Consider the following 20,575-nt stretch of genomic DNA (forward strand, 5'->3'; position numbering starts at 1 on the left):
GGATCAAAAGACTTACAGAAGACAAGATGGTGAACAGTTGGAGGAATGTGACTACAATGTTACTGTAGCAGGGTTCACTTCTAGCAAATGTACATGCCAGGCCATCTGTTATTTTGTTGCCTCGACAAAACAGTTCTTGCTTGATTATACAGCTTCTAATGGGAGATTTTTGGCAAAGACATTTTGGGCTGATGTAGTTCTGATCATTACAAGCATAATTAACTTCGCTGGCCTCATATACTCAGCAGGGTCATAAATGTGGAATATTACGGGTCAGGATTTGTGAGGACTTAGCAGTCATCAGTGCGGAAGGAAAGTGTCATTATTTCCCAAACTTTGGGAAGATGGAAGATGGACATTGAGTATTAATTTTCTTTTAAGGCAACAATCTTTTCAGTGTGTCATTGTAAATTAAAAAAGAAAAAAGAAAAACAACATGTATGCTGGCAGACACACGCAATCAATCTCCCTCATGCAGAATTTCATTAGTTGACTGGTTTTTCTCCAATGAGAGGACAAAATAAGGACTGTGTCATTGGCTTAGTTTGCGGGCCCAGCTGGTCACTCACATGGGAGAGAATTAAAGGCTAAAAATGGAAGCAATTTTCTTCCAAGATTAGCCTGCAAGGAAACTAAGAAAGATGAGTTTAATGAAGCCACTAAATTTACCCATTCAGTAGTTTGGCGGCGGATTCGTTCTTAATTGTTATTTGGTGTTTAAGTCTTTTAAGTTTTGATTAACACACAGGCTTGTAATGACTTTGCAAAAGAGCAAAAAAGGGAAACAGCAAGAAAAGACGAGAGCATAATAAATTCCCTGTACTGTGCAGAGATGATTCTCAGAAAAGAGATTATCATTGTGCTGATAAAAAGATTTCCATAAGTCAGTTATGTATTCTGTTTCTCCAGAACTGTCTTTTGCTGATTGAAAGCACACAGAAAATGAAAACACAATGTTGTTTATAGATTTCCTCATTGTTTACTAAAGAGAGCCATCTACTGGAGAAGAGCCTATATTAAACTATGCTCAAATAGATGTAAATTGCAGTCTTTTTTTAAAATTCTAATTCCTCATAGAAAAATCACAGTAGGTACATGAGATTAATACTTTGTGCAGAAACGAGACAGAACATACTGTGCTTTCTGTCAAGGCTGCATGGTCCTTTGTTCAGCCATAACTATGACTCAAATGTTTGAATAAATGTCTTTATATTCTTTCCAGTACATTACCAGCACATAATGCCCTTGGCTCCTGGTTTTTCTAATAAAATGGGAATAAAACATTGGCAGTTTGCAACAGATGATGTGACAGCAAACAGTAGTTTGAAGGTCATTGTGATGGGAATGTGTTATAACACGCTTATAACCTGAAAATCTTCCATGATACATATCACTCAGTCCAAGTAATGGGCAATTTGTGGTACTTGTCAGTGTATTAGGTGTCCAAGTAAGCAATCCAGTGTAATTCTATATGGCTCTATGTTGTCCCTATATTGGTTCATTCTGCCATTACAAATAAGAAGGAAATGGCTTTAAAATGTTAACAATATGACAACACACGGTTCCCTTATGATTCAGACAGTGTCTCTCTTCCCATCACAGCTTTTGTCTCATTTCAATTGTGAAGCCTGTGACAAAAGACACCCAAAACAATTTATCACACATACTGTTGCCCCTCTTATTCCCTTTGGCTCATTCCCCAAATAATTTTGGATCTACTGCCAAAGATGTTGGAGATGTGTTTGGAAAAATAAGCATCTTTTCAAGGTGATGATGACCCTCACTGAGAGGAGGAAGGGGAGCCTCTGAAATCCTATTATCCAGAGGCCCGCCTTATTTTATTGCCATCAGCAGTGCTGGCCCATCAGCAGTAGTTTCCAACAATTGCTTCCACACTAATTCTATCGCTGTAGCCAGAATTGCCCAGGGTGTGGACATTAGGCTCAGTTTTCATCTGAAAGTGAGATCGTAATGTCTGACAGTGTAACTGAGGAAATGTGGATGTTAACATATTCATACCACAATAAAAGGAAACAAAATGTGATTTGCATAAAACACACAAAAGGAGCAAAACATTCATTCCAACACACATGAAAAGCATGCCCTAATTTTGCTTGATTTTAGTAAAAACTAAGAGTTAAGTCTTGAAAGTGTTAATTAAAAGGGTAGATGCATTTAAAATCTGCCTGCTCACATCAGCAAATGTCTACATACACAACAAAGGAAAATGTAAAATTCAGGAAATACATGAAAGACATCACTACAATAAGAATATTTAATGACTGAGGATTATTAATAATTAATATTACAGTAATTTGGATACTTTAAGTTGTAAGGGACCAGCTAAGTGATGAAATCAGCTATGAGAGAGGATGGCAACGATAACATGGAGTTTTTAGGTGTTTCAGGCCAAATGTAAGAAAACATCATAGATGGATGAATTGCAACATCCTGCAATCTTATTTCCTCCAACATGACCTTAGGGTTTTGGTATAGAAATATCAGCCAATGTAAATGGACCATTAAACTCTGTGCTCTTTTGAAATATCCTATTACAGTGTTTTTAAAAACGACTTCTGAGTCACTATGTGTCATGGTGGAGAGATATTACAACATAAAGCAGATCAAAACAAGGTGCTGCAAAAACCTTGCCCAGGTTACATATAAGCTCAGGTTTTCATTATGCATTAAATATTCAATGTGCATTCTACTAGGGACAGAGATTTACTTTGTTTCACCATGATAAAGAGCCTTATCTGTATGGGTATAACTCAAACTCTAACAAAATGGTTGTATTTTTAAAATTTACTTCTGCACTGCATACATTTTAAAAATATAAAAACAGAAAGAAGGTCATTTCAGCACCTTGAACAGAAAGTCCCAAGTTGTTTTCTCAAAGAATGCTATTTTCCCTCTTTTAGGTTTGAGTATACAAAGTATAAAAACCACACAGGCTGTGTGCAAACAGCTTGAGTGTGTCACTGGAATAATTATAGACTGACTAATTATAATACTACTACAATCAATTAATGAGCAGATGAGAAAACTATCAGCGCAGCATTCATTAAATGTACATTTAGAACATTTAGATTGTGGAATTCAGACAGCTTTTAAGTAATTATGTTATAAAATTATAATTAAATGTTCCAATTAATATTTCTATTCTATCTATCTCTCTTCATGATATCGAGAGCAACGTGTTAATCATTCATTATTATTAAGATTTGTAAAGTGATTTTACAAACTTAGACCAAGCAGCAACCATTGGGGATGAAAAATGAAGCCAAAAACTCCAAATCCCTAAATGGCCACTTGAGACTGGCTTCAAAAATGAATCAGTCCTCAATAGCTCTCATGTTAAAAGGTCCAGCTTTACAGTAGAAGTAAACATGTTTATAGCCTAGTATAAAAAAACGATTTTGGTCTCTACTGCCAATTTCCCAATTCATAACAACTGTACAAGCAAAGTAGGTAACTCATCTGCTTAAATTAGATTAGAGGAGGGCCATCTGAGGACAGATACATGGCCCACAGGCATTTGATTGGTCTGCCACAACTCTACTCAACCGCCATGTCTTTGCTCATTTTTGCATAAAGAAGGAGTTAAAAGGAGTCAGGCTCTGCCAAGAGGGCAATGGTCAGAGCCATGACACTGAACTGTTCAAGTAATCTATAGATGACATTACAGAGGGTTTAAATACAGTCAACGGAGTGGACAAAGTTTCTCATTACATTAACAAGAGGCAAAAGTATTATCAAATAAGAAATAACAGGCAGACATACAGCATCTTTAAACTGATGTACAAGGCACAGAAAATAGAAAAATAAAAAGGGCACAGTACAATACAGTAGCTTTCCAACCACAATATTTACTGACATCACAAAAGTGAACAATTTCAGAGCCTGCTGTTATGGAGTGGTGCAGCTGTGTGGCTGACCCAGTCTTTTACCCGACAATTTTCCACAAGTTGAACAGTGGTGATGAGCAACTTCAACTCAACAGAAGTATGGCAGGGTCAGTAGTCTCTGCCAAAATGCCTGTTGACATTGCAAACGCTCAGATAGATGACTAAACTGACAAGGACAAACTGCTGCTGCTCCTTCATCCACACAAGCCGCATCTTCACCTGAGCGTCTGAGTCCTGGTAGTGGATCAGGTAGTGCTCACCATCATGGTCATAAGAAATGGGCGTCTTTTCCAGCTTCATGGAAACAGGAGAGCTGACACAGGTGAAGGGTTTACTGAATTCATCCAGCAACGTTAGACTCATGATGCAGCAGTTCTGGCAAGAAGAGGAAAAGGAAACGTGTCGGCATGTGTGTTCTGTGCATGCGCTGTCATTTCTGCAATTTCATTCTGCTTCAAGTAAAAAAACTAAACGATAAAAACAACTCCAGGTTGAAAATGTTTGCTCCGGCACACCCTCTTACAATCAAATACATGCAGTAATTGAAAATTCTTGTTAAAATTAGAAACTTCAATTATGTCCTTCTTAGAATTACATAAATTATTTGAACCTCAAATAATTTATGTATTTCTGAGGTAATGCTAATACTATCTCGGAGCAATGTATGTTTTGCTGGTGGATTTCTTTCTTACTTGAACACAAATTAAAACAATGTGGACGTAGCCTACAGTACATGTCATACCTCCACCTCTCCCTGCAGGGCCTCACACCGCCAGGGCAGGGTGACGTTGCCAGACAGAGGAGTGTGCTGCGACAAGTTTGTACTGTTAATGGCAGTAAGCTGGATCAGTCCATCAGAGATCTGAGCTGGTGAAAGACAACAACACACAAGAAAGTCTTTACACAATGATAATTAGTATTTCTGTCATTTGATTAGTATAAGCTCAAATATAGAAGCATCAGGGTATCATCGGGTTTCAGAAAACCCTGAGATACTTTCAAAACATTTTTGTATAACCTAAATTTAAATCTATGAGTAGTATAACAACCTTTAAACACAGTTAATTTCTTGAGTGCTTGTAGTCTTGAGACTATGGTAAGAGCACTGGTGTGCAATCAAGGTTAATAAATGGAGGAAAAAGAGAAATTACAAATATATGTAATATTTAGTATAGACATGTTGGAGTATATAGTATCCCAGTGTGAGGTGAGTTGATAATTTTTTTGCTGTATAAAAATGCTAAATGTGCATACAGTTTGTCACAGATAATAGGCAAACAATACAAAAACATTTTCTATATGCTTAAGTGCAAATATACAAATATGGCTACAGAGGCTTTATATTCTAAATTTGCAGGATGAGAAATAAATAAATAAAACAAATGAACACTTTATATTTTTCAACCTTTTCTGTACTCACCTAAAAGTTATTATGCATGAACCATACTCTATCCACAGAGACCAGATTTTTAAATGGTCCACACATCCTCTACTGAGTTCATATCTTGTCAGCATCATTCACTCTGTGACTGAGTGATTTTGAGTATAAATACATTACCTCTATGGCAGAATAGCTGAGAGAAGCTTTCAGACATGAGCTTGCATACAGTGCTGTGGAGAACAATGTGTAATTGGTAACCATGGAGACCGTATTCAGGGTCTATGTCATCAAAAGGGGGTTTGTCCATTGGCTCCACAAAGGGACTGCAGAAGGAAAAAAGAAAGTAAGAGTAAATTAAACTGCAGTGAGTGGCAAGAATAATAAGAAAAAGAACATTTCATTACAAAGGCATTCACAGGTTAATTTACTTTTGTGGACCGCAGTCATAATATACTGTAACTCTATTGTGTTCTCATTAGAGACCAGGAGAGGGAGCTATAGTCACACTGTGCTGAGGCGATAGATATGGCACTATCAAGAATATTGTGTGATCTGATAAATCTTTTGTTGGATTATCTATGAAGCACTTCCAAGAAAACACTATCACATAACCTGGATTAGTTCTTATGTTCAGATAGATGGAAACTAAAATACTGAACGGTTTGGGCCAGAGGTCTCGGATCTTTATTCCTTATGAGCCTTTAAAATTTGATCTAATGGTGACCCTACTCATGGCCTGAATGTAACACAAGGTTGCGAGCAGTTCAGTTGAAAGTGTCTTTTTAATCTCAAGCTTTTATAGGTTTGGAATCAATGAATTTTAATGCAAAAGTAAATATCTTCAAATGCTTATTTACCTGCTCGCTGTTTTAACGTCTGTGAATGAGTAAATTCAATTGCTGTTGTGTCTGGCTAGAATTCAAACCCGCATTTTGCTGCTTCCTCATGGGAAATTACTGAAGAAAACTCACTGGTCTAACTAGTCCTGACACAGGACAAGAATAGCCTTCTTTACATTAAACCCTGACAGAGTCGCATTATTCACAGTTCTAAAGAAACACAAGTGCCGGTGATGCTGACGTGTCAAATCTCACCCTGCAGTGCTTCATACATGGGTCACAATAGGAGCATCGAGTGAATCCTGTCAGTTATCATGTCCTTTCAATTTGAGACATAACCATCTGATGGTGATACACTGCACACCATGTGAACATGTGAGTAAGAGTCACCTACCAAACAGAGGATCCCTGAGTGCTTCTTTCCACCAGCTTGTGGAAGTGAAGGGTGAACATGATGAAGGCAACGGAGCGCTGGTCCTGCAAAAAGAGCCATCATTTAAATTCCATGTAATTTCTCCTGCTGAATCACTTATTATGAGATTTTTTTTTTTTTAAGTACCCATCACACTTGCTCAGCTGCAATAAGCTAATGAATAATAATTTTAAAATGCCATGGTTGCTGGTGAAGTAATTACCCTCCAGACACCGATGATGATGCCAGGTGGTAGCAACTTCAGCTGCACCATTCTGTCCTGGCCGATGACCTGCGCGTTTTTAGTTAGAGTCTGCATGTCTAACTTTGCCATGAGGGACCTCCAGCCAGGTCTGATGGAGCAAAGCAAGGAAAACTGTTGGTTTTTCTGAGAAAAGAGGAGACAGAGACACAGAGAGAGGGTGTAGGGGGGCATGCTGGCTGTCTATACTTCTTTAGGCCGGGGCAGTTGAGGGCTATCCTCCTGACACCGTGGAGTTCAAGGGTGGAAATCTGCTGGTAGCTGGGCAAGTAGCCTCCTGCGCTCCAGCACAGTGTCACAGAAGTCTCAAAGAACTGGGACCAGCTCAGCTCCAAAGTGTTCTGATGCCCTGACTTATCGGTGACCGTCAGCTCCCAGGTGATGTTCAAGTTTCTACAGTAAGAAAACACAAAGCTGAATTATAGCAATACGATTTGCTTGGGGGGTGAGGTTGCAATAAAAGCGTGTTAGCTGTGTTGTGGTGGGGAGGAGAGAGCGCTTCAGAGGTTAGCTGCTGGTTGAAACAAGGCTGAAATTAACAGGCTCTCCACTTTGAGTGGGAAATGGCTCTGTTTATGCTCCTTAATAGCCATGTGAAGACAACAATTGAATTACTGAACAAATATCTAATCTTCTATCCATTTATTTGAATTTAATAGAACAGAAATAATTGGGCAGCATTTGGAAAAGCTGACTGTTGCTTTTTAAATCAGGAAAATTATGAGTTTAATGGCTGTTGGATTTATTTGTCAGCAGTAGGGAGTAGTATGGCTCCATTTAAGCCATTCTTGCTAATGAAATGATATGCAACGAATGAAATGAAACCGCAGCTGTTGTGATGAATCTCTTGATCCAATTCTGTCTAAACTGTGATTCAGGGCTGCCCCTACTGTGATGCAGCCGGTGTCTCGCTGAGGCACCATCCAATATCAATTAAGTGGAGGAACAAAGCTAAAAACTGGAGCAGCCCAGGAGGCCTCAGATGACCCAGGGGATTTTACTCTGCACCGTCTCTATGTGTGATGTCTTGTGAAATGATTATTACCAAGGTAAATCGCATGCCCCTCAGTGTCTCGAACAGACAAACCCCCCCATAGGGAATTGTCTGAGCTGGTGGTAGGAGGGAGGAAGGGGAAGGTGTGCATGTGTGCAAGTGTGTGTGCGCTGTGGATGAGGGGTTGGGGGGCTAAGCAATTTATTTCAACAATTCAGACAGCCTCTGCAAGGAACACAATTATTTCTACTTCCCCCTCTGTACCACAGCGACTGCCACAGAACTCAAAATTGAGTGCTGCACAGTCTCTAATCAGAGGTTATAAAAACACAGCAGAAACCGCCGTGGAGGTGGTGAGGGAGCTTTCCTACGCGTGCTGGCAGCCCCCTGAGCAGACATCACGTTCAGACAGAGACCTCCTCGCTCACCTTTAATAAGAAAGTGTCATTACGTGCGATATGAAAAACAAACCATACTTTGCTTTTGATTGCCAGCAGCTTGAACTGTCCTCTAGTCTCTACCCTTGAACTTTCTCGACAGTGAGGGCAGATCTCCAAAGTTTTACTGTTTGCCAACCACAAACAGTGGATGGATGCCTCACAGAGCGCCTCCCAGCTGAAAAAGAGGCTAGACATGCTGAACAGATGGCAAATGCACATCACAGTATGATACATAGAGCCACGTGGACAATATAATATATTTAGAGTAGGATATCCTAAGAAAAAAGGAGACTTTTTTTCTGAATTCAGTAGCTAAGAGGTTCAAATGCTTGAAAAATGACACGCTAAGCACTTGATTAGCTTCACTAACAAGCAACACTTAATTCACTCAAGTGTGAGGTAGGCGAAGTCAAGTGGCAGGTACGTTAAGCAAATAAAACACGTCATGTACTTCATCTCAACTGGATTTCAAAAACGACTTTGGCCTTGCCCAATCTCTTACTGCACCTTAGGACCTTTTCCGTTTGGCAGGGTAACCCGGTGTAACGGCTCGTGTGTCTGAGATGTCTTTTCCACATGTCCATGTCACGTGCAGCTACAGACTTGAAGTACAGCCATTTCCAGCTGCCTGCAGCTCGATCCTCCATCTTCAGCAGCAGCTCATCAGTACACTTGAGTTTCCACTGTTTATCCTTGCCAAACTTCACTATGTATATCCTTTTCCACAGAGAACTGCATTGATGGTATTGGAAAGCAGAGAAAAGAGTGACAGATTGTGGTTAGTGAACGCAACTGCAAAAGGTAATTATCAAGTGACTAAATTATACAAAAGTCCCTCGGTCATTGATTAAATCCCTAAAAACTCATAGCAGTGTTTCAAAGTTGCACATTTAGAAGTTTTCCACAAATTTAACCCTTTCCTGTCCTAAATTGTCTTACATGTAACTGTACACCACTGAATCCTTCCTGCCTCTCTCTTCACCCATCCCTCCTCTTTCAAATGCTGTTAAACTACTTTATGCTCTACAATTGCAAGTTGTAATATTGGAGTAATTCAGCCATAGATTTTTGACCAGATTCTGAAGATGAATAATGGTATAGAAAGCCCCAAACTGCAAGTTGACAGGATCAGTTCCTTAGATGTGTTACATATGAAACCCCGGCTGTTTGAATCTGTGTTTTTGAGATTGTCATTGGGACATGCCACGGTATTGGATGCTTATTTTACTTTTAAAATGCTATATGGACATGTTACCAAGGTAAAAAGATTTGATTTTCACTAGGGGATGTCTTTAAATATGTCTGTTATGCTTATTTGTTACTGGTCTGCCATTCAAGTAGACAAGACCACAAAAAAAAGTTGCTCTTGAATGGGCATGTTCTTTAAGATAGTTTTCCCCCATGAAAACAATCCCTTTGTGCATTAGAATAGCTGCAATGTAACTACATCATTGCCACCTGACCACTTATTTTCCTCATGATATCTTATTGCATATAAAAATGCCATATAAGAGATTTTAACAAGGTAGAAAACTTTATTTTCCTTGGAAAGGGTCTTAAATGTTTAATCATGGTCAGTGGTATATCATTAAATGTATATAAATAAACTTACTTCAATAGAGGTAGAACAATTTGTGGACAACTGATTTGTTAGTTGACAGAACATTGGTCACTAAAATGTGAAAACTTCTTCAAATGTCGAATTTTTGTTTTCTTTGATAGTAAATGGAAGACATTTGGGTTTATCATTGTTAGTCAGACAAAGCAATCAATTTAAAAGGGTCAACTTCGGCTCTCGGAAGATGTGAATAGTAATATGTTACAATTTTTATTTTTCAGATGAAAACAATTAATTATTGATCAATCTATAACAAAATAATCGCTGTCTCTGACATTGTACACATACTCATGTTTTTAAAATACTGCTTATGCTTCTCTTGCACCGACAAGCCCTGGTTGATACTTACTTATCATTGGCAAGCTGATGGAAAAGTTTATTGATGTGGCTGATGCTGAAAAGTGTGGAGGCATCCAGGTATGACAGAATCTTAATCAGGATCTCAGATGGCAGTCTACGGAAAAGGTAATTAGACATCAGTACAAGGAAGTGACACCAGTGTCTTCACACCTCCTGTTGTTCAGTTTGCGGTCTATGAGACAAATGTGTTCTAAACAAGCTACTTGGCAATCTTATCATACACTTCTGGTGATAAAATGAAATTACCTATGTTCATCATTTGGTAGATATCGTAAAACAAAGTATGAATAACTGGTTTTTCAAAGCACTCTGCAAATCACAATAAAAATTATTTTGAAAAAAAAATACATTGTTTTCAATTTGGAGATGCCATCCATTTCTGCTAATGAGAAATATTGATCAGGTCTGTCTGATTGCACCTGTCCTGGTTAATGATGCCACTGCTGCCCAATTAAACCACTTGAGTGAGCAATATTCCTGTTCTAATTAGCTGCTTGGTCTATCACTGACATGTCAAAAATCAGATGAAGCTTCTCCAAGAACGAGATACCGAGTGAATAAATCATATTTGTTGATGTTTTAACAAGGGGAACGATAAATATTCCAGCTTTAAAGTTCAAATGATTCAATTAATTGATTTCTCACTGACACATGAAGCTGCAAACATGCAGAGGTGTTGTTTTTTTTTTTTTTTGTAAATTCTGGCATTTAGAATAGTGTAGAAAGAGGAGGGGTGATAACACAAGTCATAAGTGGACCCACTATGTTGAAAGTGCAGGCCTCATAATATCAATTACTCATCAGCGGTAATTTGATGATAGTTGTTTTTTTTTTTTTTTTTTTTTACCAATCACAAAAGTGTTGAGTTTACAGATGTGGCAGTACTTCTTTGAGACACTACTTAGGCACAATGGTGCTTAAAGCTGCATTCTAACATCAGTATGCATTGAAATGCCAATGCTAACAAGCTGATGCTAAGTAGGTATACTCTGTCCAGCATTTGAATTTAGAGTGTTAGCATGCTAATGTTTGCTGATTAGCAGTAAACACAAAGTGCACCTGAGGCCAAAGGGAATGTTGAACCAGTATTTAATGATAAATCAGCAGGATGAAACTGAAATTTTGATGAAATGATAATACTAGAAAACTAGGGAGGGATCACTGGAGTTTGAGATCCTGTGGTGGAAATATGTTACACCTCTAACTGTAGTCTAAACCATATATTACAGCAATATGCCATGCACTTTTAGAACAACTGTGTAAGACAGTTTCTAAAAAAAAAAATTGAAAAAAACATTTCAATAATAAATTAATATGTTGGTGAATATGAATATGTAGCTTACTTGTTTGCCTGCTTATCACAGTTACATTTTCAATTTTATTTATTTATTATTTTTTCATGAAAATAATCCCCTCCTGCTTAAAAAAAATGCCTTAGATATACACCATTGCTTAATCAAGAATATGTGAATCTCTAACGTTTACTGCAGCTCAAGCACACCAGCTCTTCCATAACTCTTTTCATATACTGCAACACTACCCTATGTGACAAAATGACAAGTTGTAATATGGGCTAATTCAGTCATACATGCTCAAACCGGAAAACAAACAATGATATGGAAAGTCCACCGTTGCAGGTTGTCAGGATTCGTTCCTTAAGTTTCTTAGTTATGTAGCCACTGAGGTCTGGATTGATACACTGCAGTATGCTTGATGTTGTGTCCATACCCACATTTCAGAGTGGTATCCAGGGGATACGTGCACCTCAGTATATAATTATAAATTAGTTAAGATAAATTCATCACTGACCCTAATAGTTGCCACGTGCATGTTCAAAGAGGTTGCTTCCCCAAATAAATGACACAAAAAGAGAGCAGAGGAGAAATTCCTTTCTAAATGAGTGTTGACTCAGCAGGGATAATAGCAAATGAGAAAGCATTTATTCTCCTCTACAGGAGAATAAATGTTAGAAATCAATACAGAATGCCTGCGAGCCTGAGTGCATTATACTCCATTATATTTTGAACTGTCGCCAACAAATTGGTGCCTAAAAAATTACCAGAGCACAGGAAATGCAGAGCTTGACACTCAAAATTTCCTGCAGGAAGACCCATAAACCCTGCTCTTAGGCTCTTTGTATATATCTATGGATGGATGGATGGATGGATGGATGGATGGATGGATGGATGGATGGATGGATGGATGGATGGATGGATGGATAGATAGATAGATAGATAGATAGATAGATAGATAGATAGATAGATAGATAGATAGATAGATAGATAGATAGATAGATAGATAGATAGATAGATAGATAGATAGATAGATAGATAGATAGATAGATGTGGAAATAATGAAATTGTTTCTGTAATAAGGAGTGCAACAGTTTGCTGCTGGTGTTTCGCTGCTGTATTGCTGCCTACATTCAATTGGAAAGAATCAAATTGCCTAATTTGAACATGTGGTGAAGTATCTTCCACCTGCATTGATTTGTGTTCTGCTGATGTTGTGTTTTGCTGCTATAAATCTTTTTTACTTAGAGAGCTATAAAGCCTTGACTTGCACACAGGCTGGCTGAGGTCCTGAATCCCAGAAATGCCAAAAAAGGGGAAAAAAGAGCTTGTTCTGACAGATTACCTTTCCATAAAGCTCCGAGTGGACGCTGGAAGTGATTTGTTAGCTCTTCTAGACGTCCTTACTGCTGGCAATCTGGAAACGGCTGCTTTCGATGTCGCCATTCGTTTCGCTTGTCGTGTCAACTCTGTGACAGATGCCGGATAATTCATACTTGGGAGAAAGTTTTTAGGCCATGTACCGTTAAAAAAAACACGTTTGTTTGACAGCGTTTTTACAAACAGGCCATCAGTCTAACGTTAGATATCCAAAAGCTCAACAAGTTAACTCTATTAATATCGTGTCTTCTCTTTTTTGTAGCCATTTCTGTGCCGAAGCCTGTAGTCGCCTTCCTAACTTCCGCGTCCTGTTGCCATGGTGACATCAATAACCGTTTCGAGGAGCTGCACATGGGCCATCGCAATATAAGCGGAGAAAAGCATTATTCAAATCGAAGACGGTATATGATGGTTTAATTTTATATTTCCTCAGTATACATTCTGTATTTTCACACTTAAAAAAAAAGATTATCATGATTAATTAGTTTGCTGTTCTTTCAATGACAAGTTCAGCTTTATGTATGCTTAGCTTGGATTTAAAGGGCATTGAATTAAAGGTCCTGTGTGGTGTTTTGAAATTGTGATAGGCTTGGAGGTATAAACTAAAAGCTGTTAAGATATTTCTTCCATTCCTCAAGATCCCCCACAACTAGATAGCTTTCAAGCTTCTCAAGCCAGGAAGAATTTGACTAAAGTGCTACACATCACAATGAACCCATAGTCATCCAGCTCAAAATTTGAGCTGAAAATCGAATGACAGGCAAGATTCTTATCAGTTTGCTGAAAAGGGGCAGAATATGGGACCTTGAAAGGAACACTCAATGAATTTAGAATTATGCTTCCAAAAAGGTGGGAGGAATTCACAACTAACTATAGATTGTGTGTAAGAGGTGGACACAGTGAAACCAGTGTGAAACTGCCTTAAACCTCCATTCTTTCTAACTGCCAGCAGGGGGCGACTCCTCTGGCTGCAAAAAGAAGTCTGATTGTATAGAACTGTATGAAAAAATTATGTTACATTTCATTTGATCTGTTATCCAGTAAACCTTTTCCAAATAAGTCGATGGACTCAATTGCTCATTTCAAGACCTTTTTAAAGCAGCGTGATGTTAATTTCCTAAAGTGTCATCTCATTTAAAGTGAAATAGACAATAAAGCGGGGTATGTATGAGGCAATGGCTACCTTGTAATTGACAGGTCACTACAGCTATTTAAAGGAAGCCAGATCTTACTTATGGTTCCTTTCCTTTCCAAGAGCGCTTCAGTAGAACAGCTCATCATTTTTGGCTGGACTTCAACTGTGTGTGGCCAGTCATATAAACACATGTCTGTCCCTGTCTGTCTGAGTCTAATATACTCAGATGCATCTACAGCACAGTCATGAATGTGGTTAAGTCCAGCGTAAGGAAGTGTTGTGTAGGTGGTTTGTCTGGACCCTTCTTGACTGAGTGAGTGATGAGTGCTGGACTTTTCCCACTGGCCATTGCTCTTTCAAAATAACTCTGCGTGAAAGTTGCAGCTCATTTCAATAGCCATCGACCACATAGCTTGGAATTTTCATGACTCGTTAGCCAACTACACAGTGCAACTTTTGATTGATTATTTTTGAAATCAGTCAGAAAACAAGGTTCTGCAGAAGGGTGAAATACATTGTTGAACGATATGGATATGTACAGATTTGTACACCGTCTGACTTTGAATTCCTGATTCCTGACTTACCTATAACCTCATGCATCTAAACCTTACACCAAAAACCATGGTTCAAAACGTACCTCTGTGAATCATGCGGCTTATCTGATGAGAAGCCGGTTTTGTCAAAAAGTTAAATAGAATAGACAGATTTTTATCCCCACTATGCTGACATACACAAACCTGCTACTGTAAGCTTTAGGAGGCACAGTACACACTGCTATCACCTTTCTCTAGGTTACATATAACTCCTCATCAGGTTGCTAGCCCAGCACTAGCAGGGGAGGGACAGGCTAGATTGATGCTATTTGTCTTCTCACACATGTTAAAATAGAGGTCACATCTTACTGATGTAAGACAAGAAAGACAAAACACAGTCTCCCCCTCTCTCTTTCTCTCTTCAGATTTTTTTGTCAGTCCTGCAGTGAGAGAGAAGTCTCAAATCAAGCAGTTTGAGTGTCTGACCTCATTTCAAATTTGAAGATACAGACTCATTAATAGCTGCAAACAGACAGATGGACTGGCAGACAGATGGACATGCAAATATTTATTTTAAAGTGGATATTTTAGACCTGATGAAGCATATGGCGGTGTGAGCACACAGTGGTTCTCCTCTAATCATATTTGATATTATGAATTATGTTGCAGAGATATTAAACAGCTATGTAGGTACGTGGACCTACTTTCGTGTGACAGAAAAGCCATTAAAGAAATTCCATCATCTCAGTCATTAGAGGGATTGTGCTAAAAGAAATACATGTCTGGTGTGTGAAGAAAGGCATTTAACAAAGCAGTCCTTGGCTTTGCAAAAGCAGATGGCTCTCTTTAAGACCCATCACAAAATCGACCTCCCCGTTCCTGGAAGCCAGTAGGCTCTGCTAGCTGTCAGGGAAAATAACCATAACACTGTTGTCAGTCTAGCCGATCAGCTTGCCTGATGGAAGTGAAGTCCCTTTCAGGGCAACAGCAGCCCCTGGTATGGTAATGCCATGTAGGCCACATCCCTTTTCCTTGCATGTTCCCCGTACTTGACATTTGATGTTTTCTGTAGCTATGTGTCCTTCTGAATGCCTGGGGACAGTTGTAGCTCTTGGATACCTGATGTCACTCTTCCGCATGGTTTGTCAGTCAGCTCTGACAGTGCTATGTTTGTCAAATCACACTGAGAATGAAGGGAAACATTAAGTATGATTTAAAATAATGTCTTTTCTTTTTGGTAGAAGATTATACATATATTACATATATACGAGAATATCAAAAACACTTCAAATTCACAGATTTTATGTGTGTCAGAGCTATTAATGCAAATTCATGACATTCTGTACCTTTTGCATCTCTTCTGTCTCTTCATCCCATCGATGAGCTTGCATGTATTCAAAATACAAAGTCCATTCCTGTTAAACTGAAAGAAATACATTATTTTTCCTGCCACTGTTTTCTTGCACAGATAAAGACACTCTATACAGCACCTCCCTGTGTAAATGTGAGTGCCCTCTATAATGTGGCCAGTTAGCATATCTTTAAGTAGGAAAATGACAGCTCATTAAAGGTCTGACGTGAGGGTTCGTCACTTGTGAAGCCCACTCTCAAACCCTTCAGAGGTGTGAAGCAGAGATAGGGACCCTCTACACAGCTCTTCAAAGGATGATGACATGTCAGGAATTGAAAAGAAAAAGGCTAAGGGTAGGACAGAGAGGTGCAGGTTATTCTCTGTGAAGTGAGCATTTTCTGAAGTGTTAACTGCTTTCAACGTGATCATGAACTCTTTGTTGATTTGTAAAGTAAAAGAATTTGCTGATATGCCAGTTCACATATCTAACAAGCAGGATACCAAACATTTTTTGTTTGTTTGTTTTGGTCAGTCTTGCACATTGATTTTTCTATGTACCTCTTATACTGTAAGCAGGAACCCATACTGCAAATTTATAATCTGCCACTGGATGGCGCACAAGTATCTTTATTGGACTCATAAAAAGCTTGTTTAAGTCTCAAACTCGTAACATATACATGCATGCTGAATGTACCATGCAACAGCAAGGTTATCCGCTGCAGCCCTTTCATTTCGGATTAATCAAGGAGAGACATGAGAAAACCACAGCATATAAATGACAGACACTGAGAGCTGCTGATCTTTGCGTCCTTAGGGGCCCCTGAGCTCACAGCATTGAGCTGATTAATATGTAAACAAGACCATTAGTCCACACGTGTGCTCTTAATTGCGGGACACTTCTAAGGATTCTTGTTGCAGAGGCTACACATAAAGAATGGGCGTGAGTTGTCCCTCGAAAGGGAGCCCAGAGACTCTTGCTTTTTTTGCATCAGCGATCTGAGCGCTCAGTTCACAGTCTGGGAGAGACAGTGAGCACACCAGCGGGATGGATAGCACAGGTAGGTCGTGCTTTACCTTCTTCCTCTAAAGAAATGCCGGTAAAGTGCTTGTTTTATCGTATTTATTCGCTTGAACGAGAATAGAAGTCGATAACACAATTTTGGACATTTTAATTTGATGGAAAGTGCTGCGGTGCACAGTTCTATCAGTAAACACTGCGCAGTTTCGCAAATAGTTGGTTTGATTAAAAACGAACGAGAAGAAAGCGAGTCCTAATCTCTGCAACATTTTTGTTTATATTAAGCCATTTGCTGGTAGTGACTGCTTTCCATTTTACGCACAATAGTCATTTTACGCACACATTAGATTATGTACCCTGTCAAATTTAGTGATTAAACTGTGTAAAATACCATTACTGTTACTGTCTCATCTGAAAACTCCACTATTTTCTCTCATATCATCAGGATTTACCACAACAGTTGTCTGAATACTCTCCAAAAATCAACTAAGACGCACAGGAGGGAGGGGAGTCTCAGCCGGAGAGAGTCTGAGTGCGTCTGTGTGTCAGTTTGGGAGAGTGAGGGAGCATCACAGATAGAGGAAGAGAGAGGGGAAGAGAGAAGGGACTAAGTCTGGACCAGGTGATCGAGTACTAACAAACCTCCAAGGGGCTGCTGGGTTGCATCAGTGTGCGCGGGATCAGCGATCCAACCATGGTGCCAGCGCGCTGCCCGGGACCCTGTGCCAGCCTGGCACTGGCCCTCCTCTTGGGATGCGGCGTGGCTTTCTGCCTCGGCCAGAACGACACGGAGCCCATCGTTCTCGAAGGGAAGTGTCTTGTGGTGTGCGACTCGAACCCTTCTTCGGATGGAGCAGTCACCTCCTCACTTGGCATATCAGTCCGCTCCGCTGGGGCAAAGGTGGCTTTTTCTGCCGTACGTGGAACCAACCACGAGCCGTCAGAGATGAGCAACACGTCTATGACCATCTATTTTGACCAGGTCAGATGTTCACTGAATCTAGCACCACCACAGTCCACCAAAAATCTAAATTACCTCTGATTTTCCCAAACACTGTGTTCTTAATTACTATGTTCTCCTGGTGCATTCTATGTGCCGTTGGTGTGCAGAACTTGTTTAAGGTCACGTTTTTCTTGATTTTCTCTCACTGTTGACGCTTTGTGTGGTCTGAGTGACGAGTATGTCTGAATTAAAGAGCACAGTGTTGTTTCTCCTTTGAAAGGGATTCATCTAATACTGTGCGTAATTGGCGTGATTTGGAGAAGCGCCGCCAAAACGAATGATCATCCATGCAGGATCATTTATCACATATGCGTCCTAGGCCTCGGTCGCATTTACATATGCCTTGTGTAGCTTTTGATTAGATGTTCCAGTAAGTTTTCACGGCTGAGGTCTTTGGACAGCGGCCTGTTACAAGCTACGCATCAAACTGGGAACCTTCCCAAACTGCTACTGAAGCGCAGCCGAAACGTTTGACAAAAAAACAGAACAACGCTCTCTGATACGCCTCTCTGCAGTCACTGCATCGCAGACACAAACAATGCATTACAACAAAACCAGCTGTTGTGTTGAGTGAAGCATGCAAATGGAAAAATAGTGCACCGTCTCAGTGTGCGCCTTTTGTGATCACAGGTTTTAGTGAACATCGGCAACCATTTCGATCTCAAAGCAAGTGTTTTCCAGGCACCAAGAAGGGGGATATATAGTTTCAGCTTTCACGTGGTCAAAGTCTACAACAGACAAACCATACAGGTAAGCAATTAGGAGATGGTTGATCTGCATTTAATGGGCATGGCATTTCAGTGACCGGACATGAGACTCAACTCCAAGGTTGTTTGCGCTCTTTCCCCGCAGGTGAACCTGATGCAGAATGATTATCCGGTTATATCAGCATTCGCCGGTGACCAGGACGTTACGAGGGAGGCGGCCAGCAACGGAGTACTGCTGATGGTTGAGCGGGAGGACCGTGTCTATCTGAAGCTGGAACGGGGCACCCTAATGGGCGGATGGAAATACTCCACCTTCTCAGGCTTTCTAGTGTTTCCTCTATAATCTAATCGGCGATGATCCACGTCGCACGGGACTCTGCATATGTTGAGGAACAAAAAAACACATGCCATTTATTTTTAACTTAAATAACTGTTAGCCAAGGAAGCCGACGAATATCTGTATACCTACACTCGTCCACTATCTAGTCAAATATGAACGTTTCCTTGGAGTTTCATATATTCACATCCATCAATCAACTTTTACGCAATCTGGATGATTAAACGTATTGATCGGCCAATGGCGTGTGCTTGTCGGGGACGTGGATTTTTCCTTACTTGGAAAACAATCTTTGCCGACAGACAAACGGGTGTACGTGGGCAAAAATGGACAAAGGAGAAGATGTGGAGTGGAGGAACTGATGTCCTGGACAGGCCGAGTGTGTTATGCTCTATTTTATGTTTGTATAGCCTTAAAGAATATATGGTTTCCGTCCAAGTGAAGTATATGGAATTATGGACAACCAGAGAAGAAGTGCTTTCACGCCCAAGGCATTTTTTTTGCACGAATGGAAGTTTTTTTTTCTTTTTTTATGTTTTGTGCTGTCAGTGGTGTTGCGTTTGGATGCTGAACATATTGAAAATAAGCCAAATGTAGGCCTCCGACGAGTTTATTAAAAGAGAAAAAAAAGGCGACATATTTCAGCCACCAGAGACGACTTAGAGCCCTTTTATTAAAAAAGAAAAAAAAAATTATATCATTTATAAAGTACATATTCACATTATTGTGTGTTCAGAATCTGCGTAGCTTTGACTGATTTAATGTTCAGTGACGTTGCTCACCAAATGTACATTGTGGAAATAATAGAAGAATCCCTATATGTCCCGCTTAATAAAAGATATTGTATTGTATAGGCTAAGCGCATTTATCACTTTTTTTATTCATGTGGCTTTTATACAAGAAAACATGTTTGTAAATGCAGTCAGGCAAGTGCAGAGGCCTAAAGAAGGAAACAAGAGTTCACTGTGAGCAGAGTCGCTGTCCGAGGTGCTGAAATACAGCAACGAGCTTCTTATCCAAAAGTAACGCAGCCGAATTGGTTAAAAGTTTAAAAAATGAATCCACACAACTGGAAAGGAAATAGAAAATGCAAACCGACTTTAATATTATTATACTGAGACACAGTTTCTTGTTGTTGCTGATTGGAAACTGTGATGTAATTACTGGAACTTCATTATTACGCACCCCTGAACACAAAGTTGCAGCACAGCGCGGCTGGATGTTGGTGCGCCTTTACGCACTACTCAATGTCTTTTCTCCAAAGAGACACTCGTTTTGATATGAATTACTACTACTAAAGCATCACTCGAAGTAAAGTGTATTTAACGTGCGCAAAGTTTCCTCATCCTGTGATGCAAGTCTGGCTTTTTTCACTTAATTGGATGCCATCTTGTTTGGAAAGTCCACCGTTTTGGATATTTTTTGGCACGCGCTCACACACACACACACACACACACACACACACACACACACACACACACACACACACACACACACACACACACACACACACACACACACACACACACACACACACACACACTTGTTTCTCTCACCCTCCCTCTCTCTCTCCCTCTCACACACATACTTCCAGTCATATCATTC

The 20,575-nt window shown here is 39.7% G+C and overlaps 2 protein-coding genes across 2 annotated transcripts; one reads left to right on the forward strand and one right to left on the reverse strand.

Moving 5' to 3' along the window:
* Positions 1–1,046: 1,046 nt before the first annotated feature.
* fbxo15 (F-box protein 15) lies at positions 1,047–13,190 on the reverse strand. Its single transcript, XM_023276090.3, has 9 exons — positions 12,852–13,190; positions 10,204–10,308; positions 8,744–8,968; positions 6,992–7,195; positions 6,764–6,893; positions 6,523–6,605; positions 5,467–5,612; positions 4,651–4,775; positions 1,047–4,283 (listed from the first exon to the last, which is right to left on the reverse strand). Exons 1-9 carry the CDS (start codon positions 12,998–13,000, stop codon positions 4,017–4,019), a joined length of 1,434 nt encoding a protein of 477 aa, XP_023131858.2. The 5' UTR covers positions 13,001–13,190; the 3' UTR covers positions 1,047–4,016.
* A 3,438-nt stretch (positions 13,191–16,628) lies between these two features.
* Positions 16,629–19,821, forward strand: cbln2b (cerebellin 2b precursor). The gene is made up of 4 exons (XM_023276074.3): positions 16,629–16,963; positions 17,369–17,905; positions 18,557–18,676; positions 18,779–19,821. The coding sequence occupies exons 2-4, from the start codon at positions 17,618–17,620 to the stop codon at positions 18,974–18,976; spliced, it is 606 nt and encodes a 201-aa protein (XP_023131842.1). The 5' UTR covers positions 16,629–16,963; positions 17,369–17,617; the 3' UTR covers positions 18,977–19,821.
* Positions 19,822–20,575: the final 754 nt, after the last annotated feature.

Source organism: Amphiprion ocellaris, chromosome 22 (genome assembly GCF_022539595.1).
Source record: "Amphiprion ocellaris isolate individual 3 ecotype Okinawa chromosome 22, ASM2253959v1, whole genome shotgun sequence".
Lineage (NCBI taxonomy): Eukaryota > Metazoa > Chordata > Actinopteri > Pomacentridae > Amphiprion > Amphiprion ocellaris.